Here is a 24710-nt window from a genome sequence, read left to right on the forward strand (position 1 = left end):
TTAACAACACACCCTTTAAGCCAAGAAAAAAAATACATCAGGAGGGACAGTCACAATTGAGTAGACTGAGAGGAGGCGTGAGGGGCTGGACCAGAGGGCCAGGAGGGAGCGAGGCGTGAGGGGGTGAGGGTCCCCCTCCCAGCGCCTGGAGATGGGGAGGAGTGGAATAGGCTGTGGGTAGCAGCTGCTGCGAGTCTCCACCCCGACCAAAGCAGCTGCTCCTCCTGTGCCCAGGCCCGGCCCATGCTCTGTGGCCATGCACCTAGCAGGCACCTAGCGGGACAGTGGCGTCTGCTTCAGGGACATAAGCACCGAGCGCAGGCGGGACACATCTTTGCACTGCTTGCTGCTCTTGGGGTTGAAGTCACATAGCTGGGCCACCTTCTCCCACTCTGTGCCTGGGGTCTCCTCCTTGGATTCCTTCACGAAAGCCTCCTCGGATGCCCTGCAGGTGGAGATAGGACGGGCTTTTATAGCAGTCTGCTTTTCCCCAGCCTTGCCCTTGAGCAAGGCTGCTTTGCCCAGCCTACTCTGGGGCACTGTGTCCTCCCCAGCCTTGTGCCCCCCTGACTTCAGAGGAGGGCAGCCTTGGCGCAAGAGGAAGCCTAGCTTGGTCCTGCCTCAGGACCCTGGCACTTGCTATCACCTCTTCCTGGAACACACTTCTCCCAGACCTGCTCCTGGCTTGCTGCTTCTTGTCATTCAGGTCTCAGTGCGGGCCTCACCTCCTCAGAAACTCTTCCCAGCCTAGGCACCCTCTGTTCATTACTTCCCCATCGGGAGTTCCCAACCTGGGGTTCCTGACACCTAAAGACCCTTGGAGGTCCTAGGAGGACCTAATGCAGGACCTTAGCTATTTCACCATTTCCAAAAACTTGGCAGAAGTAGGACACTGACCAACCACCTAACAGAAGCACCTAGCTCAGCACTGCCTGAATGTTCTGTGTGAGGATTCTCCAGAAAGACTGTGGTCAAATACCTATGGAAAACCCAGCTAAAGAGGATCTTTACAGCAAGACTTTCAAAGCCTTTCATGTGCCGTGTGCGTCGTGACCCTCCAAGGTGGGTATGTGATGGAATCCACCACATCCCAAGCATCTTTCACTACAGAGCCCTTTGTAGCCCAGAACCACCACTGTCTCTGAGGAGCCACAGCCTGGGGCATGAATGCTCCACTGGAGTCTGCTTTTGGTTGGAATCAAGTTAGGATGAAAACTGGCGGTCCTTCATCAGAAGTTCTGGTTGACAGTCACAGAAGCCACTGACTAAGGGACAGTGGGGAAACAAGTAAATACAGTCCAGTGGACAAAATCTACACGTGGGACTCACTAACAGAAAGACAATAAGGGATTCTTAGGTGAGGAGAGCTGGGTCTATGTCCTGTTTGGCCAGCGAGGGTCGCTCACAAGTCCCTGGAAGCCCCCTCTCCATCTCAAGCAGGACCAGTTCTGCCGATGCCAGACACGACTGATGGCAGGAGCTCTCCATGGAAGAGCTGACCCCGGATCAGGTGACCTGGCCCCTCTCTAGGGATGCTGGCTGTATGCTCATTTCCTAGCCTGTAAAATGAGGATCATAGCTCTGCCCTACCAACTATTTCACTGGACTGAGAATTCAATGAGGTAGCAAGCAGGCCTGGAAAAAAGGAAAGTGCTGCGTGGAGCTGGGTGGCAAGTGGGGATGAGGGGAGCTGTCCTCGGAGCTGTCCCTTCAGGGTCCAGAGGCTCCCCTCTGTCCTTGCAGCTTAAAGCGTCCATGGTCCAATGGCATCAGCATGACGACAGAGCCTGTCAGAAATGCAGACCCTTGGGCCTCCTCACAGTCCTGCTGAATCAGAATCGGGGTTTTCACCAGACCCCCTGGTAATTCACAGGCATGTGAAAGTTTGAGCCTGGGCGCAGTGGCTCACTCCTGTAATCCCAGCACTTTGGGAGGCAGAGGCGGGTGGATCACTTGAGGTCAGGAGATTGAGACCATCCTGGCCAACATGGTGAAACCCCATCTCTACTAAAAATACAAAAAAATAGCTGGGTGTGGCCGGGCGCGGTGGCTCACGCCTGTAATCCCAGCACTTTGGGAGGCCGAGGTGGGCGGATCACGAGGTCAGATCGAGACCATCCTGGCTAACACGGTGAAACTCCATCTCTACTAAAAAATACAAAAAATTAGCCGGGCATGGTGGCGGGCACCTGTAGTCCCAGCTACTCAGGAGGCCGAGGCAGGAGAATTGCTTGAACCCAGGAGGCGGAGGTTGCAGTGAGCTGAGATCATGCCACTGCACTCCAGCCTGGGTGACAGAGCGAGACTCTGTCTTAAAAAAAAAAAAAAAGTTTGAGAAGCCCTGGTCTATACTCTCTCTTCAGGGCTCTCCTGGGTGCTCTCTGGGCCACTTCCTCAGGCTCAACAGAAGCATCGAGCCCCCTGTGGTATTCCACAGCACCCATGCCCATCTGACATCCCCATCCCTTGCTGGAAGCCTCCCGTGGCTCCCCACTGCCTTCTGGATCAAGTCTGAGCTCAGCCTTGGCACAACAGGCGCTTTGCAACCAGCCCCAAGCCAACCACCTCCCAGACTCAGCTCCCACCCATCCCCACCATCCCCACCATCCCCACCCATCCCCACCCATCCCCACCCATCCCCACCCATCCCCACCATCCCGGCCTGTAGAGCTTCAGCCACTGCAGCCAGCTGGGCCTTTTCTCTGGATGCCTTGGCCCCAGCTGCTCCTCCCACCTTCTCTTCCCACCCTCCCTATCCAGCAAACTCCTTCTCATACTTTAAGGTCAGCTGAAGGTCTAGCATCTCTGAAGCCTGCCCAGGCTCCCCAGGCGTAGAGTGGCTTCCAGAGCTCACTGTGTCCTTCCACGAGGCCCTTATCACAACACACTCCAGACCATGAGCACGGTTGGGGGGGCAGCCTGTGGGTGTCTTACCAATCTGGCACAAGGCGAGTGCCAAAGAGTACTAAATGAGGGAGAGTGGAAGGAAGCAGACGAAGGCTCTGGTGTGCTCTGTGCCCTGTGAGAGGAGGCTTAGCCTCAACACATGACGGGCTGCCAGGGCACACCTAGAGTGAAGAACAGCAAGTACCTTCTCTTCAGATCCACAATCCCCACCGCCACCCTCCAGGATGTCTCTACCAACTAACTGACGTCGGCACGAGATAAAACCTGTTTGCCAACCCTGGTCTTGATTACTCATCACACCAAGTAGACCCCAAACCTGAAACATGTGAGCAGGCCTGTGGTGGTCTGGGCAGGGGCTGATGGCCAAAGTCAGTGCACTGGGGCAGGAGGAAGAGATGGATGTCACAAAGGAGCAGCTCTTGTCCTTTACATGCCTCCAGCATCCCATGCTCAGTGTCTGTTTTGTTCAATAAAAGACCCCTTCAGCTGGGTGTGGTGGCTCATGCCTGTAATCCCAGCACTTTGGGAGGCCGAGGTGGGCGGATCACCTGAGGTCAGGAGTTCGAGACCAGCCTGGCCGACATGGTGAAACCCCATCTCTACTAAAAATACAAAAGTTAGCTGGGCGTGGTGGTGTGTGCCTATAATCTCAGCCACTCAGGAGGCTGAGGCAGGAGAATCGCTTGAACCCAGGAGGTGGAGGTTGCAGTGAGCCAAGATTGCAGCACTGCACTCCATCCTGAACAGCAAGAGCGAAACTCCATCTCAAAAAACAAAAAACCCTTCACCCCACACACCCACCAAGAGACATCACAGAGGGAGGGAGTTGGGGTGCTCTGCCATTTGCCCCTCCCACATGGGAATGAGTGGCAAGCACATTCCTTTCTCTGCCTTTATCCTGCAGGGCTCTGATTTAGCCAAGCAGCCTCCACTTTGCTGGAGGGAGGGAGGTGGTTGGTGCCTGCACCCACCAGGGCATTTGCCTCCTGTTCTGACCATTGCTCCAAGCCCAGCCACACTCATTTATATCCCACAAGCAGGAAACTCAAGAAACTGTGGTGGCCATTCCCTCTCTAGCTCCCCCAACAGAGAAGCAGAACAGACACGTACACGTAGCCGATGATATCAGCATCTGGCTGCTGGTAGAATGCTTTGTCAGCGATCCTTGAGGGAAAGGTTGAGGGAAGGGGTTAGGTGGGGGAAGACAGATGGCAAGACAGACAGGCAGGCAGAAGGTTAGAGAGAGAGAGAGAGACAGCATTAGTACCTCCAGTGGGAGAAGTGTTAGGAAGCATAGTTCTGGAAGGCTCAGCAACGACCCACAGCCCCAAACAGGAGAATGGGGACCTTCACCCTGGCCCCAGCACCTTCTCTAAAATTCATCCCTGATCATGTTACTCCTGTTCAAACACCTTCAGTGGCTCCCCACCGCCCATGTCACTGCCCAACTCATCAGCCAAGGCCCTTACAGTGTGAGTCCACAGGTTCCTGCCTTCTCTCCCACCACTCCCTGGCCCCCTGTTGCCGAATACATCACATTTTTTTCTTTCATACCCAGGTCTAGAATGCCCCCCAACCTCCTGCCCTTTTTTCCCTTTTTTCCTCCTAGTCATCTTCCAAAGCCCAAGTCCCAAGACACAGAGGTCTCTCCCTGACTTGTTTCCTTGCTTCCATGGCCTTCGTGCAGAGGGCCCTACTGTATTTGAGCTTAGTTGAACATGTGTGTTTTTCTCCTCTGCGCCCTTTGAGGACATAAGGCTGGGTCCTCCTTATCTCCATCTCCTCAGTGCCTACCCCAGAGCCTGGCATGCAGCAGTGCCCTAGACAGAAGGGTAGCTTTCCCAGAACAGGCCTTTCCCTTCCTGGAAGACCTTGTACCGTGAAGGACAGAGCCTCAAAGGCAGGGAGCACTGGGCAGTGTTCAGTCATGTCCCCACAGCCCCCATGTCCCCACAGCCCTCTCATGTCCCCACAGCTCCCTCATGTCCCCACGGCCCCCTCATGTCCCCACGGCCCCCTCATGTCCCCACGGCCCCCTCATGTCCCCATAGCCCCCCTCATGTCCCCACAGCTCCCTCATGTCCCCACGGCCCCCTCATGTCCCCACAGCTCCCTCATGTCCCCATGGCCCCCTCATGTCCCCACGGCCCCCTCATGTCCCCATAGCCCCCCTCATGTCCCCATAGCCCCCCTCATGTCCCCACAGCCCTCTCATGTCCCCATAGCCCCTCTCATGTCCCCACCCTCTCACGTCCCCACAGCTCCCTCATGTCCCCACAGCCCATCTCATGTCCCCACGGCCCCCTCATGTCCCCACGGCCCCCTCATGTCCCCACAGCTCCCTCATGTCCCCACGGCCCCCTCATGTCCCCACGGCCCCCTCATGTCCCCACGGCCCCCTCATGTCCCCACAGCTCCCTCATGTCCCCATCCTTTCATGTCCCCATGGCCCCTCATGTCCCCATGGCCCCCTCATGTCCCCACAGCCCCCTCATGTCCCTACAGCCCCCTCATGTCCCCATAGCCCCCCTCATGTCCCCACAGCCCTCTCATGTCCCCATAGCCCCTCTCATGTCCCCACCCTCTCACGTCCCCACAGCTCCCTCATGTCCCCACAGCCCATCTCATGTCCCCACGGCCCCCTCATGTCCCCACGGCCCCCTCATGTCCCCACAGCTCCCTCATGTCCCCACGGCCCCCTCATGTCCCCACGGCCCCCTCATGTCCCCACGGCCCCCTCATGTCCCCACAGCTCCCTCATGTCCCCATCCTTTCATGTCCCCATGGCCCCTCATGTCCCCATGGCCCCCTCATGTCCCCACGGCCCCCTCATGTCCCCACGGCCCCCTCATGTCCCCACGGCCCCCTCATGTCCCTACAGCCCTCTCACCGGTTGTTGATCTTGTTCTTCTCTACTTGTTCACTCTGGCGCTGGTTCCACTCCTCCAGGTCCTTCTTGGCCTTCTCCCGCCATTCCTGTTCTGTGACCTTAGATGCAGCATCTAGGACCCCACAGAAGAATGAGTGGCTGCTTTCCAGCTGGGATGCACAGGCCCGGCCGCGCTCCTCCCCTGGCCCCTGCCAGGCAGCCACAGGGCCGCACCGGCCCAGTCCCACATTAAGGCATGCAGTGTCCCATGCACTCCGAGGACTCCCCACACACTCCACCCCACACACAGCCCACCCAGCCAACCCCGCCTCAGCCCCGCCCTCACCCAGCTCTTGCAGCCGTTTCCTCTGCTCCTCTCGCCACTTGCGGATGCTCTCAGGCTCCTGGGTCAGCCTGTCAGCCTGGGCAATGGCTGCGTAGCCATCAGCAGGACCGTTGGCCTCCTAGAACACAAACATGCAGCAGTCTATCCAGCCAGCACACCTGCCCCGCTGTCTCTGCTGCCCCTGCTGGGGACCCACTCATGTCTGGATAACTCAGCCTCAGACAACCTCATACCCACCGTCTCTGGTGACTACACCTATCTTTGCACTTGCTGTTCCCTCTGCCAGCAACACTCCGCCACCTGTGTGACTGCGGGCAAGTTACTCACCCTCTCTGTGCCTGATCATTGCCTCCGGCCCAGTCATAGGTTTTGATACCCCCGAAGCAGAAGACTCAAGAAAGCGTGTGCCAGCCACTTTCTTTGTCATAAAATGGGCTAAATAACAGTATGCACTCTGACAGGAGGACATAAGGATGAAATGAGTTAAAAATTATAAAGAATGTCGGGCGCGGTGGCTCACGTCTGTAATCCCAACACTTTGGGAGGTCAAGGCGGCAAATCACCTGAGGTTGGGAGTTCAAGACCAGCCTGACCAACACGGAGAAATCCCGACTCTACTAAAAATACAAAAAATTAGCCAGGCGTGGTGGTGCATGCCTGTAATCCCAGCTACTCCGGAGGCTGAGGCAGGAGAATCACTTGAACCCGGAAGGCAGAGGTTGCAGTGAGCCGAGATCACACCATTGCACTCCAGCCTGGGCAACAAGAGCAAAACCCCGTCTCAAAAAATAAACAAATAAAAATAAAAAATAAAAATACTGCTTGGCACAGTGAGTCCCTTGTGTTAGTGTCATTAAAATCACTCTCTATTGTGGTTGTATTAACTCCTAACACTTAGTCCAAAAAGACCTCAAGGCCTCACTTTTTTTTTGAGATGGAGTGTCCCTCTGTTTCCCAGGCTGGAGTGCAATGGTGCAATGTTGGTTCACTGCAACCTCTGCCTCCCAGGTTCAAGCGATTTTCCTACCTCAGCCTCCTGAGTAGCTGGGATTACAGGCACATGTCACGATGCCCGGCTAATTTTTTGTAGTTTTAGTAGAGACGGGGTTTCTCCATGTTGGTCAGGCTGATCTCGAACTCCCGACCTCAGGTGATCCACCGGCCTCGGCCTCCCCAAGTGCTGGGATTACAGGCTTGAGCCACGGTGCCCAGCCCAAAAGGACCTTACTTTATAATGTGTTTCTCTGTCTCTGCCATCAGAATGTCATCTCTGTCCTTTTCACTGCTATGTCCCCAGAGCCCAGCACAGTGCCTGGCCCAGCAGATGCTCAGTAGATGTTTGTTGAGTAGAGAAGCATCCATAGCTCAGATCACACCACGGGGAAGAACTTGGACTCTGCAGGCAGGCTGTCTCAGTTCAGACGCCACCTCTGATACTATGAAATGTTTGTAAGGCCTGGGAGAAATTGCTTAACCTTGCCTGACTTTTGTTTTCTCATTTGAAAAATGGGGCTGGGCCTGGTAGCTCATGCCTATAATCCCAGTACTTCGGGAGGCCAAGGCAGGAGGATCACTTGAGGCCAGGAGTTTAAGACCAGCCTGGGCAACACAGCAAGAGTCTGTCACTATTTTCAAAAAAGTTTTTTTAATTATGGAAAAAAAGGCCAGGCACGGTGGCTCACACCTGTAATTCCAGCACTTTGGGAGGCCGAAGCGGGCAGATCACTTGAGGCCAGGAGTTTGAGACCAGCCTGGCCAACATGGCGAAACCCCGTCTCTACTAAAAATACAAAAAATTAGCCAGGTGTAATGGCTGCTTAGGAGGCTGGGACTTGGGAGAATCGCTTGAGCCTGGGAGGCGAAGGTTGCAGTGAGCAGAGATCATGCCACTGCACTCCAGCCTGGGCCACAGAGTGAGACTTGGTCTCAAAAAAAAAAAAAAAGAAAGAAAAATGGGAATAGACCAGGCACAGTGACTCACACCTGTAATCCCAGCACTTTGGGAGGCCAAGGTGGGTGCATCACATGAGGTCAGGAGTTCGAGACCAGCCTGACCAACATGGTGAAACCCCATCTCTACTAAAAACACAAAATTAGCTGGGTGTGGTGGCCCGCACCTGTAATCCCAGCTACTCGGGAGGCTAAGGCACAAGAATCACTTGAATCCGGGGCAGGGCAGGGGAGGCTGCAGTGAGCCAAGATCACACCATTGCACTCCAGCCTGGGCAATAAAAGTGAGACTCTATCTCAAAAAAAAAAAGAAAGAAAGAAAGAAAAAAAAGGAATAATATTAAGAACACCTCTAAGAGCTGTTATGATTTAATACTATAATATTTGTGAGATATTTAGAAGAGTGCTTGGTGTGGAGTGATGGCTCAGTAAATAGTAGCTAGAATTACTACTATTATTATTCATTCCCATTTTACAAGGGAGGAAACTGAGGCCCAGAGACATGGCACAACGTAGTGGCAGAGCCAGGACTAGAGTCCAGGTCCCTGACTCCCAGGCAGGGGCTCTGCTCACGTCTCCCCACCCCTTGCCAGAGCTGGGGACCCAAAGCGCTGAGCACTGTGAGCTCTGCTCACAAGGGTGTGGCACCCTCTGGTCTGGCAAAGCCTTTCCAATCCAGGTCCAGCCACACCCGCTCTGGCACCCACGCCCTCCGCATTCCTGTCTGCAGGCGTCCCACTCCAGCCGCCTGGCCTTTGTCTCCTGGCGCTTCTGGCCGGCAATAGTCTCCCCTCCCTCCTCCTTCAAGCACTTATCAAAACTTCCATGACTGCCCGCGTTGTTTGACATCTTCTCCACACAGGAGTGTCTGGCACACTCTCTGTCCTATGGCGCCCACCTATCCTCAGTGCCTGGCAGGTGCTCAGTAAGCAGTGGCTGAATGAGCAAAGACCCCTGGAGCCAGCAGGCACCCGGTTCAAGGAGGAGCTCTGGGAGAGGGAACACATAGATGGAACATCAGGGCTACAGTCTCCAGCTGCCTGGGGAGTGAGGGAAGGGCAGGCCAGGGCAGGCCAGGACAGGGGTGCAGCCTGGCTCCTGGGATCATCGGGGCAGCTGGGTGCCACCCTTACTCCTCTCCAGCACAACACTGCATTGCAATTCAGAGACTCTCTCCCAACATCCCAGTGGGCCCTTATCCGGAGAACACAAGTTCACTGCTGCTCCTTTCTGGGAACAACGCTGCTCTGAGGCCAGGATACCAGGGACTCCTCCCAGCACCGCTGCCCAAACCTACAGAGCCTTCCATCTGCAGACAACTGCACTGTTACTTTGTGTATATGGGTTTATCCAGGTGCCCTATTTTATTTTCTTCCCAGCACTTACCTCTATCTGAAATGACTTGAGAGGTCAGAGAAGTTGGAAATAAAAATAAAAATACAATGAAGGCATCCATCTGACCACCACCCAATCCCCACTCCTTGAGCAAACATGTACTGAGCCCTTTCTCTGTGCCAGCCCATGTGGGTGTTTTGACAGGAATCCCGAACGTCACTTCACTTTTCATTCCCCAAACTTGCCCCACCCTCCGTCTGAGAAAAAGGCACCACAATGCCCTTGTGGGGGAGGAGGAAGGGAAGAGAGGGTCATATCTGAGCACTGTCTTTAGGGTGACATCCACATGGCATCGAGACCTCAGCCTTTAGGTCTATCAGAAAGGGCAGTGGGGGCTGCCTCCTGCAATCGTCACTCACTCGCTCGCCTTGTGTTGCACAGCATTTTCACAAAACCTCCTTTGCTTTCTTGGATTTTTGTTCCAGATGTTAAAATGAAAACAGCGACATTGAACAATTTCCCGAGGGTGCTGAGGCCCCAGCCTCCTGTTCATCCTTGATTTCTCCTTTCTTCCCATCCCCCGTGCAAGTCATCAGCAGGGCCTGTCATCACAATCTCTAAAACTCTCCCTCCTGCCCTCACCGCCCCTGGCCTGGACCACTGCTGGTCTCTGCTTCCTGCAGCCCCATCTCCACAAAATGCCCGAATGACCTGTTCGGAGCCTAAATCCGATTTATCATGTCACACTTTAAAATATCCAAAGGCAGCCGGGCACGGTGGCTCGCGCCTATAATCCTAGCACTTTGGGAGGCTGAGGCAGGCAGATTGCCTGAGCTCAGGAGTTCGAGACCACCCTGGGCAACATGGTAAAACCCCATCTCTACTAAAATACAAAAATTAGCCAGGTGTGGTGGCGGACGCCTGTAATCCCAGCTACTCAGGAGGCTGAGGCAGGAGAATTGAACCCGGGAGATGGAGGTTGCAGTGAGCCGAGATCGTGTCACTGTACTCCAGCCTAGGTAACAGAGTGAGACTCTGTCTCAAAAAATAAATAAATAAAAATAAAATAAAACATCTGAAGGCTCCCTACTATGGCTAGAACAAAATTCAAGTGATCTGGTCTCTCCCTGGGCCTCTGATTTCTGTCCTCTATTCGTGCACTCTTGCCACACTGGCCTTCATGCAAGCTCATCTCGTATCCCCTCAGAGACTCTGTCTGGAACATTCTTCCCCTAGAATCGAGGATCTACAGCTTCCTAGGGCTTCCCCTGCCTCCTGATTGAGGCCTTGGCTTGTTTACCTGTTTATTATCTGTGTCCTCCCCCTTCCCTCCCTGCCATAAGGGCAGAGGCTGCCTGTTTCCATACAGCACCCAGCACCGGGAGGGCCTGGCTGCAGGAACCTTTCAAGAATACTGAATGAATTCATAGATGTTCAGGCTTGGGGACAGGGACGAGCAAGACACCTTCCAGGAAGTTGGGACAGGGAGTCCCTCACAAATGAGAACCATGGCTGGGGAAACGTGAACCTTGCTGGAACACAGTTCAGATAAAGAGAGTGGGGAAGGGAGGGCACCATTCTCGCCTGGGGACAGAGTACAGTAGGAGAGATGGGGAAGGGCATTTCAGGCCAAGAGCCAGCACGTGTAAGAATCACGTGGGCCTGGAGCCTTTGGGAAATGGATACACAGATGCTGCCAGATGTGGGAGGAGAGGAGTGGTGAGGGGCCCTGAACAGGAGTCTCTTTTCATCTGTATCCTTCAGGGCCCGCCATCTCCATAAAGCCTGCCCTAATTTTTTTTTTTTGAGGCGGAGTCTCGCTCTGTCGCCCAGGCTGGAGTGCAGTGTCAGGATCTCGGCTCACTGCAACCTTGGCCTCCTGGGTTCAAGCGATTCTCCTGCCTCTGCCTCCCAAGTAGCTGGGATTACAGGCATCTGCCACCACACCTGGCTAATTTTTTTATTTTTAGTAGAGACGGGGTTTTGCCATGTTGGCCAGACTTGTGTCGAACTCCTGATCTCAGGTGATCCACCCGCCTCGGCCTCCCAAAGTGCTGGGATTACAGGCGTGAGCTACTGCGCCTGGCCAAGTCTGCCCTAAATTAAGACTCCAGAGAACTTGCATTTAAAGGGCTTTCTTTAATCTTCACAACCCTACATGGTTGGTTTTTTGTTTTTTGGTGTTTTTTGTTTGTTTCGTTTTGTTTTATTTTTTGAGATGGAGTCTCGCTCTGTCACCCAGGCTGGAGTGCAGTGACGTGATCTCGGCCCACTGCAACCTCCGCCTCCCAGGTTCAAGCAATTCTCCTGCCTCAGTAGCTGAGATTACAGGCGCCCACGACCACGCCTGGTTAATTTTTGTATTTTTAGTAGAGACAGGGCTTCACCATCTTGTCCAGGCTGGTCTTGAACTCCTGACCTTGTGATCCACCCGCCTCAGCCTCCCAAAGTGCTGGGATTACAGGCGTGAGCCACGGTGCCCGGCCTGTTTTTGTGTGTGTGTGTTTGTTTTGAGACAGAGTCTCGCTCTGTTGTCCAGGCTGGAGTACAGTGGCGTGATCTCTGCTCGCTGAAACCTCCGCCTTTCCGGGTTTGAGAGATTCTCCTATCTCAGCCTCACAGGTAGCTGGGATTACAGGTGGGCACCACCACACCCGGCTAATTTTTTATTTTTAGTAGAGACAGGGTTTCATCATGTTGTCCAGGCTGGTCTCAAACTCCTGGCCTCCTCTGCCTGCCTCAGCCTCCCAAAGTGCTGGGATTACAGGCATGAGCCACCAGGCCCAGCCAAGTTTTATTCTTTTTGTTTCACAGATAGGTAAACTCTATCTCCAAAGAGCCAAGGTCACCCAGCCAGGAAGTGGCAGAACCAGGATTCAAACTGAATTGCTGGGTGTGACTCGCCACATAGTAGCTAATAGGGCCCAAAGTCACTTCTGTGACGCATGGTTTGTGTGCCTGCTTGTCCTCCTCTCAAGACAAGACTAGAGACTGGGTCCCCAGCTCCGGTTGCCCCCAGGTCTCATGGCCCGCCTTCCTCTGGGACACACCCCCACACACCACCCTCAGCTCACCTAGGGGCTGGGTCAGGAATTTGTGAGAAGCGTCCGGGGCTGCAGAGCACTTTTTTCCACAGCCCTTTGGGGCAGCGGAGTGGAGCCTCTAATTCTCATTTTACAAATGAGAAACCAGGCTCAGAGTAGTTAAGTGACTAGCCCACAGCCAGCCAGCTGGGAAAAAGCAGAAAGTGAAGTCCGGGTCTTCTGACTCCGTCTAAACCTCCGCTGCAGCCTGCAGTCTGGGTGTGGGAACAGCCTTAAGGAAACTCAGCCCCCACAGTGTCCTGCCCCAGTCCCAAGGTGCCAAGCCTGGCCAAACCGGGCCCACATCTCCGCCACCTGCCACCAGCTGCAAGGCCCACTGATGCACTCTAGTGGGGGCTATGCAGGGCTCACCTGAAACCTTTGGCCTCTCCTGGCACGTCCCTTTGTGCAGCAGGTCCCGGGCTCGGGTGAACCCCGGAATGAGTGACCGACCCTCTGTGGCTTTGCACATGCTCTTCCCTTGGCCTTGGCCAAGGCCACCCACATGCCCCTGGGCAGCCTCAGAACCCCCTGCCAGTGTCCCCTCACAGTTGCATTCCCTAACTTTAGTGCAGGCTCTGGCGCCTGATCCTGGATTCAAGTTTTACCTCTTACTAGCTACACAACTCGAGCGAGCTGTTAAACCTCCTGTTAAAACAGGAATAATGACAACCGACATCACAGGGAGTTGGGAGGACTCAGGGAGATCATGCACGTAAAGCCCTTGGCTGGTGCCTACACAGAGAAGAACTCAATCTGTTAGCTCCTAATGCTTCCCCAAAGCCAAGCCCTCACCTTCCTGGGCTCCCATTCACTTCTTTCACTTCTTTCCCTGTCTTCTATCAGAAGCGAGTTTGGGACCAGGCGCAGCGGCTCACACCTGTAATCCCAGCACTTTGGGAGGCTGAGCAGGAGGACTGCTTGAGCCCAGGAGCTCGAGACCAGCCTGGCCAATATAGCGAGACCACATCTCCATAAAAAAATTAAAAAATTAGCCAGGCATGGTGGCCCTCCCTGTAGTCCCAGCTATTCAGGAGGCTGAGGCAGGAGGATCACTTAAGCCCAAGACTCAAGGCTGCAGTGAGCCATGATCACACCACTGCACTCCAGTCTCAACTACAGAGCAAGACCCTGTCTCTCAAAAAAAAAAGAAAAAGAAAAAAAAGAGAGCTCTTTGGAGACAAACTACCCAGTGGATTTGCCACCATATCCGTTTATTCACTGCCCTAGCAGGTGTGTGGCCATAAAAGAATGTGCACTGACCAAATGAATAAATGACCAAACGTATAAACCAAATGAATAAACAAGTAGCTGGGTACACAGGGGCGTGGAGGGCACGGGACGAGCGCTGGACACTCCATCAGAGGGGCTGGGCTTTACATCCCCCTTCTGCCCCTCACTGGACTCGCGACCTTTGAGAAGTCCCTTCCCTGGGCAGCTTGGCTTTCAAACCTGTTAAATGAGTGACAATATCCTACTACCGGTGGGAAGTGAGGCTTACGAGATGCTATGGTAACACTCTGCAGCCCATAGAGGGCGTGTGCGTATGAGGGACAGCATGGCTGCTGTGGCCCGCTGTTCCGGCGTGGCAGGGCCCCACACCTGCTGGCCCTCCGTGCACCATGACCAGGAGAGCACAGTGGTGCTGCTGGCAGGCAAAGCCCCGAGAAGCAGTCACCACTCATTATTTCTGGGCTGCTCAGAACTTATTTTCCTGCCCCTGTCCCCACCCCTACCCTTGCCAGTGACAGTGAGTGTCACGGGCCACAACTGGGCTCTCCTTTAATCACCTGAGCATCTCAGTGGGGAGATCAGTCATGGCCAGGAGGGTTGGCAACCAGGAGAGATCACCAGCGGCTAGAGCAATGTTCTGACCCCTCCCAAGCTCTGGAGAGAGAAAGGGGCAGGAATGGCCAGGACCAGAAGGCAGGAGGCGACAGTCAGGGCCAGGCTTGTCTCAGTCTAGCTCCCTAGAATCCCTCTCCTGAGGGTCCCCTCTGCTGGGCCCACCCATGAGAGCCTCTGTGGACCCACACCAGCCAAGCGTGTGCTGCGACTCCAGGGATGGCCAAGAGGATGAGCCACATCCTTCTTTGGGATTGATCAGCTAAATCTAAGCTAAGCTGAGCTGCTGATTCCTCTAAGTAGCTAAAAGGAGGATGATGGGAGTATTAGGGGAAAGGAGAGAGGATCTGTGCAGAGGTGGGGAGGCGGAGTCCTGCAGGGCCCTTCTGTCCCTGCCCCTGGCTGTGCCAAATGGAACTGGAATAGTTGTGGGCAGGCTCGTCCTTAGGCTGTATTGGCAACTGGGTTTGTAGCTGGACCCGCTACTGGTGCACGGGCTGCAGAAAAGAGGAAGAAAGGAAGCACAAAAGCTCTGTCCGGGATCCTTGAAAGTGTTGGGTGTGCACAGGCCAAGGTTTCTCCTCCCCCTGCAGGTGCAGGCCAGACCTGCTATGCTCAATCCTAAAGAGCTGGGGCTTTCCACCTGTGACCCAGGCGCTGTGGCCAGCCAGTTCCAGCAACAGAGTCGTAATGCAAAGCACACTGAGTCGGAGCCCAGGAGATGTAGGCAAGCTGGGGCTTTGCCACTAAGCTTCTGAGTGATTCAGCTCATCTGTGACCCTGCCCTGCCTGTAAGGATTCTAGGATGGCACTGATGTGATATGATTTACAAATAAACACACCTGCTGTGATTCTTAGTAACAGTGAGAATAAGAGTTCTCACTGAGATTGGAAAGGAGGCCCAGGGCTCCTCAGATTCACCCACGGCTCACCCAGGGCTGACAGGTCGGGAGGGAGAAGGCGGGGGGCCAAGTCAGTCAAATGGGGTGCACTTCAGAAGTGGCTGATTTCCTGGGTGACTTTGCATTCACCACTTCACCTCTCTGAGCTTCGTGATGCTAATCTTTAGGAAAGGTAAATGATCCAGCTCAGAGTGTTCTAGGTACTTTCTTTTTTGAGACAAAGTCTCGCTCTGTTGTCCAGGCTGGAGTGCAGTGTGCGATCTCAGCTCACTGCAACCTCTGCCTCTGGGTTCAAGCAGTTCTCCTGCCTCAGCCTCCGGAGTAGCTGGGATTACAGGCAACCACTACCCTGCCTAGCCATTTTTTGTATTTTTAGTAGAGACAGGGTTTCTCCATGTTGGCCAGGCTGGTCTTGAACTCCTGACCTCAAATGATCTACCCACCTCAGCCTCCCACTGCTGGGATTACAGGCGTGAGCCACTGTGCCCGGCCATGTTCTACATACTTCTGTGGTTCCAAGCATATCTCCAGCTCCAGGTGCACTTTAGGACACAGAACTGTGGGGTCAAGCAAAGTCCTTCAGAATGTGGCCAGAGAGCCTGGGCAGCCTAAGTCTTAATGATCTACCAAGCTGCACAGAAGCAAATCCTCATTCTTTGACTCCCTCGGGCCCAACTAGACATGAAGCTGCTGAAGTCCTAGAGATCGACTTTTCCAGCTTGCTGATAGTTGAGTAATTTTCCAGAAACAGGACTTGGCCAGTCTCCCTGCATAAGGTACCAGCCCATCCCTCTTACATAAGAAAATAAGTATTGTTTACTCCCCCAGAGGATCCAAGAAGCTAGCTCCTCCAGGGCGGGGCTCAGAAGATCCCACAGCCAAAGACCCCAGGATCAAGGGTCTTTGGCCCAGTCAGAGTGGGAATGAAGGCTCTGAGGGGAGGTTTAGCCCCACCAGGCATCTGGCTGGGGGGCCGAGGTGAGGACTATTGCATGCCTCTGTGGTCTGAGTTCCCTCAGAGTACTAAAATGGATTTGTGTGTATGCAAGGGGAAGAGAGTTAGGTGGGTACGGACAGAAGCAGTCTTAACTAGAAATACACTTACTAGGGTTTTCCTCTTTTTTTTTTTTTTTTAAGACTGTCATGCCGGGCACGGTGGCTCGTGCCTGTAATCCCAGCACTTTGGGAGGCCGAGGTGGGTGGATCACTTGAAGGTCAGGAGTTCGAGACCAGCCTGGCCAACATGATGAAATGCCATCTCTACTAAAAATACAAAAGATTAGCTAGGCGTGGTGGCGAGTGCCTGTAATCCCAGCTACTCCGGAGGCTGAGGCAGGAGAATCACTTGAACTCAGGAGGCGGAGGTTGCAGGGAGCCGAGATAGTGCCATTGCACTCCAGCCTGGGCAATAAGAGCAAAACTCCATCTCAGGAAAAAAAAAAAAAAAAAAAAAAGACTCACCCAGGCTAAGTGTAGTAGTGTAATCATAGTCACTGCAGCCTGGACCTCCCCAGCTCAAGCTGTAATCCTCCCACCTAAGACTACTGAGTAGCTGGGACTATAGGCACACACTATTGCCCCAGCTAATTTTTCATTTTTTGCAGAAATGGGGTCTTACTATGTTGCCCAGTTTGGTCTCAGACTCCTGGATTCACATGATCTTCTCACTTTGGCCTCCCAACATCTGGGATTATAGGCGTAAGCCGCCGTGCTGGGTTTTCCTCCTTTTTTGCAGGATAAAAACGCTTAAAGAATTTGTAAACAACCCAGTGAAAGTGAATGCCCCTTTCTTATCCCCATCCCACCCCACCCTTGGGGCTAACCATTGTTAACAGCTGGTACACATCCTTTCAGATATGTAGTGCAAACCTTTGTTTTTATTTTTTTGAGATAGAGTTTTGCTCTTGTTGCCCAGGCTGGAGTGCAGTGGCGTGATCTCGGCTCACCGCAACCTCCCACTCCTGGATTCAAGCTATTCTCCTGCCTCAGCCTCCCAAGTAGTTAGGATTATAGGCATGCGCCACCACACCCAGCTAATTTTGTATTTTTAGTAGAGGTGCGGTTTCACCGTGTTAGCCCGGATGGTCTCAATCTTCCGACCTCATGATCCACCTGCCTTGGCCTCCCAAAGTGCTAGGGTTACAGGCATGAGCCACCACGCCCAGCCCAAACATATTTTTAAAATTAAAAAAAAAAAAAAAAAAAAAGGACCATACTGTGTATATTATTCTGCAAGCTGCTTTTTCCACTTACTATATTGTAGACATCTTTTCATGTCAATACAGGAAGATCTGATTGCTTTTTTTTTTTTTGAGACAGAGTTTCACTCTCATCTCCCAGGCTGGAGAGCAATGGCACAATCTCAGCTCACTGCAACCTCCACCTTCTGGGTTCAAGTGATTCTCCTGCCTCAGCCTCCCGAGTAGCTGGAATTACAGGCACCTGCCACAATGACTGGCTAATTTTCTGTATTTTTAGTAAAGACGGGGTTTCACTATGTTGGCCAGGCTGGTCTTGAACTCTGACCTCATGTGATCCACCCACCTCAGCCTCCCAAAGTGCTGGGATTACAGGCGTCAGCCACTGCACCCGGCCCTGATTGCCCTTTTTAGCAACAGCCTGGTTTTCTAATCTATCTACTCAGTTCCCTGATGCTGGACACTTAGGTTGTCTCCAAATTGTCTGCCATTATAAATAACCCTGCAAAGAATCTGGGTGGCCTTGTCCAATTATTTCCTTTGGGAAAATTCTGGAAGTGGAATCTCTGGATCAAAGGGCCCGCCCTGTGTGTGGAGATGGCCTGGGTTCTGCCTCCCGTCAGTGGTGCATGGTGAGGGAAGGCCTTGCGCTGCCTTCATCTCATGCCGCTGTGGGCCACTTGACCTCTCCCTCCCAAAACCAGACATCACCATGGGCAACCTGAGGCTACTCCCCAACAATCTCGATCTCTAGTGGTCCTTATTCTTCTTCCCTGCCCTCTACATGACAAAAAAAAATTCCAAAAACCTTTCTCTATGTTCCCACCCCAATGCATCAGACATAATGAACAGGAGAACCTGGAGCTGTAAGCCTACAACAATGAGGCTTTAGGTTACTGAGACCAGGGCTGTTGGTCCTTACCACTGCTGAGATAGAGCCTTGCTTACCTGAAACACATCTCCATTGACTGTGGTCCCCATGTCCTCAGAACCAGCTGGAAACAGAACAAGGAGATAGCATTACTCACTGTTCAGCTTATAGCAAGCAGGAAATGGTCCTACATTAGCCCCTCAACCCAAACTCTGTGTACACCCATGTATATATCGACCCACATGCAAACAGACATAATGGATATATATATAACTTAGGCTCAATCCCATCCCTGGCTGTTTATAAAGCCTCTCACAGCCATTAGTACATTTTATTTTCACCACAGCCCTGCAATGAAATTGTTGTCAACCCATTTTACAGATACTCAAGCTGAGGCTCAGAGAGGCCATGCTCAAAATCACCCAGCCAGTAATAGCTCCTTACCTACCTGAAATCACTGACCCCTGGCCATGGCTGCGAATGGCCAGATTACCTGTGAAGCCTGTGCCTGGTGAGTAGGCTGAGCTGCTGTAAGCTCAGGGCGGGGGCTACACTGGATAAGGAAGAGAGGGGCCTACGTGTCTCTGCCTGTCCCTGAGGCGCCTTGAGCAACTGCTCCTCCTGGGTGAGCAGGAGTTGCAGTTCCCACCAGAAGCACCTGGCATATTTTTTCTCTTTGTGCCCCTCCCAGAAGGAATTAAGTTTGCCCTCAGCAGTGACTCCTCCCTGTCCCTTTCCTTGACATTTGATTAGTCACAAATTCCTGGGGCTTCTGCTACAACAGTGACATTCACAGTTGCCCTCCACTCTCTCCCGCAGCTCAGCCCCAGCCCAGGCCCTCACCACCTTGCACCTGCACAAGTGCTTTGCCCGCTAGGGGCAAACACCTGGGAAGACATAACTGTGTCTCTTTCTCTTCTCCTGTGTCTTTCCCAGAGACTTGCATGCACCTGTGACTTTGCAGGTGCTCAATAATTATTTGTTGAATAAACAAGTAAATAAATGCATGAAAGAAAGACAACGACTGCATGGCTTTTGCCCATTCACAGGCCCCTTTGACTCCAGCCTCTCCCATCCCTCTTTCAAACCAATTGCCAGGGCTGACAGTCTGTAAAACATGCACTTACCTGTGCCTCTCCTCTGACTCAAAATGTCATAAAAACAAACTCCAAAGAAATCCACTTCCCATGGACCACAGTGGCCTATAGCGCCTGCTCCTGCCTTGGGGACTTTGCAGGTGCTGTTCCCTCTGCCTGGAAGGCTGTTCCCTCACTCCCTTCAGCTTCTGCTCAAATGCTGCCTAATTAAAGGCCTCCCTGACCACACCCCCATCCACCCCTTGGGCACCCCTTCCTATTCCTCCTGCAGTATTAAGCGCACTTACTACAGCCTGCTGTGTTTATTTGTGTATGTGTTTATTATCTGTCTTCCCCCAACAAACAGACCCTCCATGAGGGTGTGGACTTGGTTTCATCCATGATGAGGCCCACCTGCAACAGTCCCCAGCACATAACAGGGACTCAATAAATATTTGCCAGATAAGTACATCTAACCCTGAAACATGAGGATCTCTACAATCTGGCCCTGCCCATTCCTGACTCACTTCCCACCAGCCCATCCCACAAACCCTAAATTCTGGTTTCCTCCTTCTCCAAACACACCACCCTCATCCCCATGCTTTCTTCCTGCTTCCCTCTCTAAAGAACGCTTTTTTGGGCCCGGCGTGGTGGCTCATGCCTGTAATCCCAGCACTTTGGGAGGCTGAGGTGGGCGGATCACGAAGTCAGGAGATCGAGACCATCCTGGCTAACACGGTGAAACCCCGTCTCTACTAAAAATACAAAAAACTAGCCAGGCGTGGTGGCAGGCGCCTGTAGTCCCAGCCACTCGGGAGGCTGAGGCAGGAGAATGGCGTGAACCCGGGAGGCGGAGCTTGCAGTGAGCCGAGATCGCACCACTGCACTCCAGCCTGGGCAACAGAGTGAGACTCCATCTCAAAAAAAAAAAAAAAAGAATGCTTTTTTGGCTCCATTTATTCTCCAAGGTCCAGCTCATAAGTCACCTCCTCTGGGAAGCCCTCCTCTGCTTCCTTTACTTCCCTAGGCACTTACGGAAGGTCTCACTTCCGGGGTATCCCAGGATATCATACAGTATCCTGCGCCCTGTTGTGCAATTACTCATGACCCCCAGGGTCCGTGTGTACCCCCTTACCAGGCTCCGTGTCCTATTCAGCTCCTCAGGGCTCCAGCATGGAATGGGTGAGCAGTAACTATTGGCTAAATGGAAGTTGAATTGTTCTTTTGAGGCCTGCTGTTATCTGCAAGGCTCTCAGAAACTGCTGTGACTCCTAGCAAAAAGCCATGGAGGCCACATGAGGTTAACAGGCAGATGGACAAATAGCCCTTCACCAGCCAGAGAGGGCTGTGAGCAGCGACAGTGTGTTTGGCCTGGGGACTCAAAGGAAGGGTACTTAATCCCGTGGAAATAATCCCGGGGTGACATAAATCATAATTGACTTTGCTTTCAGAATCAACCAGTGATCGATTCCAACCAACTCTGTCAGCTGTCACCCCCATTCCTTCAGATAAGGCTTCTCCTGCATGGGTGTCCTGGCCCCTAAATCACAGTGGGACCAATAGCATTTCAGTGGCAGCATCTTCTGCAAAGGGGCTTCTTCTGCTGGGGTGTCTCCTCTAGCAGGGCCTCACGTTACCAGGGTCTATTCCCTGTGATGCCGGTCTGTACACTTGGCCTTCTTGAGAATTTGCACCACCCTACTCCGCCCTGACCAACCCCAGTCTCAGACCCCACATCTGCACACAGCTGCCCGGGGTCTACCCTGACCTTCAGAAAGTCTCTCTGCCTCAGCCTCGAGAGTGTTCCTCTGGACATGCAGTTTCGGCCTCCTTAAGAGTCCACACACACCCACACAGCATTCCAAGTACCTGTTCCCACAGTGCTCTCCACCCACCCACTGCCCATCTACCACCGGGAGTCCACACTCACAGGCCGGCAGAACAGGACTGAGACAGAGACACGTCCCAGGGATAAACCCCTGAGCGTTTGCTTCCCTCAGCTGCCTGACCCATTTTGGAACAAGGGCAGAGAGGGTCCAGAACGTTCCTGTGAGCTTACGAGGCCCAGCGGGGGAAATGGGCTTGCCCAGAACTGACAGGCAAGTCAGAGCCAGGCCTGGTGCTCAGAAAACTGGGTGTGAAAATGGAAACCTACCCAAGGCTGATGAATGGAAACAAAGTGTCCATCATCCAGATCACCCAGGGCCACAGATCCAGCCAGAGAGGAGGGGCTCCCTGTGGCTCCAGCACAGGCCTACACCAGATACCTCTTTCCCCAGGGGCAACTGAGCCCAGTGTCAGCACAGAGATTGCTAATCTGAGGACCCCAACATCTAAGAGAAGGTGCCTCAGAGGTACTGACTGGCGGCCGCTCCTAAGCCAGCTTTTGCCCAGCTCTCAGCAGGCCAGGGCGCTTTTTCTCTGCCCCATCCAGGCTCCTGGCACACATCCCTGGTCAGGGGAAGATTACCTGTTCAGCACTGCATACGCTGAGAAGGTCAGATCAATTCTAGCCCATCTGGCCACCCACTGAGCCGCCATCCCTCAACACCTCCCTGCTCCCCAATCCGACTAAGGAGGGCAGCTGAGCCTTTGCAGAGTCAGCAGGTATGCGCCTGGGAGACCCTCAGAAGGCTGTATCCCCGGCACCTCCCTGGAAGAAGCGAGCGTGTCATTGTTTCTCTCCCTGTCACCTCGGGTCTGAGGCCAATTTGTGCCCCACCCCTGCCAAGGACAGAACTTGCCATCCAGACTGTAAGTCCCTGGAGCCCCACCATCCTGGGAGAGGCCACAACCTGCTCAGCTCCCTCAGGCATCTGGCTGCCCTCAGCCTGAATCCCATCTTTTCTCTCCTGAGGTTCTCACAATGGCTCCCCTCAGCAGGACCTCCCCACAAGGCCTCCCTCCTCTTCCCTGCACCCCTACCCCAACAGGCCCCAGTGAGCCAGACTGAGGAAAAGGGTGGTCTCACAGAGGTGTGGTCCAATGAATACTGGTGCATTAACTGGGGCAGGCATTTCTTAGGAATTCCCTGGGACACGGCAGATTCTGTATTGAGGTGCTGGAAGCTTCCACTTCAGAAGCCCTCCATTGCTGTCTCAGATAGGTGGCAAAAGACCCCGAGCTTCTCACCCCACATCCTATCTCCTCCCAGGGAGGTGACTGCTATAGAATTTTTTTTTTTTTTTTGAGACAGGGTCTCACTCTGCTGCCCAGGCTGGAGTGCAGTGACATGATCACAGCACACTGCGACCTACCTACACCTCCCGGGCTCAAGCTATGCTCCTGCCTCAGCCTTCCCGAGCAGCTGGAACTACAACTACAGCTACATACCACCATGCCTGGCTAATTTTTGTATGTTTTGTAGAGATGGGGTTTCACCATGTTGCCCAGGCTCCACAGCATTTGAAAGAGCATGGAGCCCAGAGTTGGGAGGCATGGGATCAAGTCCTAGATCGGTCATTCCTGGCTGTGTGACTCTGGGCAAGATACTCAGATTCTCTCGGCCACCAGTTTCTTGCATGTTACAAAAGCCTGGTTACATTTCTCATATCAAGGAGATACAGAGTTGCTTCAAACTCCTCAGCCACAGGAACTGTCTTATTCATTTCTGTATCCCCAGCGTCCTGGCACACAGTAGGTGCTCAGTAAACGTTGAATGGACACAAACATGACTGTGAAGAGCCTTGTAAACATCATTAACCAAAATATGTCTATATGTATATATGTCAGCACTTATTACAACAGGCCCATAAACCTTTCCAAAATGACATTAACAGGAAGTAAAACCTGTTTTGGATGTACCCATGAAGGTGCTATCTACTTTTTTACTAAATATTTTACAAAATCATTCTTGCTAGCCAGAACCAGGGCAGAAACATCATTGATAAAGATGATTTCACAGGGACTAGGCCCTGAACACTGAGGTCTGAAGCCAATCACAGTAAATCATAATAGCCCGGACCACCTTTGGAAAACCATTAAGTCGACAACTACAAAACCCTGAAGGGCCCTACCGCATCTGACTGATGCCTCTTTGCGGCCCACACTCCGGTGTCTAACTCAGAGCCAGACACTTGGAAGGCAGTGTGGTCAGGTGGAGAGGGCTTCGAGTCTGACAGGAACAGGTTTAAATTCACGGCCAGGTGTGGTGACTCACACCTGTAATCCCAACACTTTAGGAGGCAGAGGTGGGAGGATTGCTTGAGCCCAGGAGCTCAAGACCAGTCTGGGCAACATAGCGAGACCCCATCTCAAAAAAAGGAAAAGAAAAAATATATATGTAAAAGAAAAAGAAACAGGTTTAAATTCTTGATCTGCCACTTACTAGTTATTTCAATAGCATACCCCCTTGAGGCTCAGTTTTACCATCTCTGAAATGGGTTCAATCACGTGCATGAAGTGATTAAATGTAACCAAGGCGCTTAGCCCAGCGACTGCCGAATGGCAGGTGGTCACCGGTGAAGGTTAGTGAGTTCCTGGAGCACCCAGGATCCTCTTTTTTCCCAGCTGCAGGAGAGAGCTAAGCCTGAGGGGCCAGGAGGGCTGTGTTCTGCCCACACCTGCACACTTAACTGGGAGCCTGGGACACCCAGGCTATTAGGAGGCTCAGGAGGGACTCTCAAAACTGAGGTGGGGTTGGATTCCAGAGCCGGGCAGCGGGGAAGCTGGCCTGGGGATGAAATGTCATGACCGAATTCCTGTCCCGGGAGTCACCAGACCCACAGCCCCAGGCGAGGCCTCATCCCCAGCTCGGAAGTCCTACATGGAGATCTCCAAGAAGATTCTTCCCCACGTCCCCCAGCTCCTGCCCCGGGTGGCCTAGAGCTCTCTTCCCTGTGCCGCTGGGCCCCGGCCGGGGTCCCCCGGGTGCGCGCCCTGAGCCCCTCTCCAGGCCCCGCGCTGACTCACCCCCACTCGTGGGGCCCGGCTGCGCGGGGGCCGCGTGGCTGCCGGCAGGTGCCCCGAAGCCCTCGTCGTTCTCTATGCCTGCAATCTCGCTCTCCTGCTGGGCCAGGAAGGCGGCCGCCGGGTCCTCCTCCGCCGCCTCCGGGGCCCCGCTCTCCGACGACGAGAAGAAGCCAAAGTCATCAGCCATTTTCCCCGCGCCTCCGCCGGAGCCTCCGCTGCGCTCGGCTCTGCCCGCGCCTGCCCCGCGCTGCGTCCGGCGGCCGCGACGCTGTCACCCGAGCCGCGGGGAGCCGGCGTCGGCGAGGACGGGCTTGGCGCGGACCGCACTTCCTCTCCGCCACCGGGCCCGGCTGGCTGTCACTGCGGTGCGGGCGCCGCGGCGGGAGGAGCGGAGCCGGAATGCGGTGACGTCACCGC

General features: G+C 53.6%; 1 protein-coding gene across 2 annotated transcripts; it reads right to left on the reverse strand.

The window, feature by feature from the left end:
* CLTB (clathrin light chain B) lies at positions 1–24710 on the reverse strand. Of its 2 annotated transcripts, XM_055386314.2 has the most exons (6): positions 24294–24692; positions 18384–18430; positions 6123–6240; positions 5798–5909; positions 4018–4071; positions 1–445 (listed from the first exon to the last, which is right to left on the reverse strand). In XM_055386314.2, exons 1-6 carry the CDS (start codon positions 24478–24480, stop codon positions 274–276), a joined length of 690 nt encoding a protein of 229 aa, XP_055242289.1. In that variant the 5' UTR covers positions 24481–24692; the 3' UTR covers positions 1–273. The 2 variants fall into 2 exon arrangements, with proteins under 2 accessions (XP_055242289.1, XP_055242290.1); XM_055386315.2 differs by lacking the exon at positions 4018–4071 and having other exon boundaries at positions 24294–24710.

Source organism: Gorilla gorilla, chromosome 4, assembly GCF_029281585.2.
Source record: "Gorilla gorilla gorilla isolate KB3781 chromosome 4, NHGRI_mGorGor1-v2.1_pri, whole genome shotgun sequence".
NCBI classification, from domain to species: domain Eukaryota; kingdom Metazoa; phylum Chordata; class Mammalia; order Primates; family Hominidae; genus Gorilla; species Gorilla gorilla.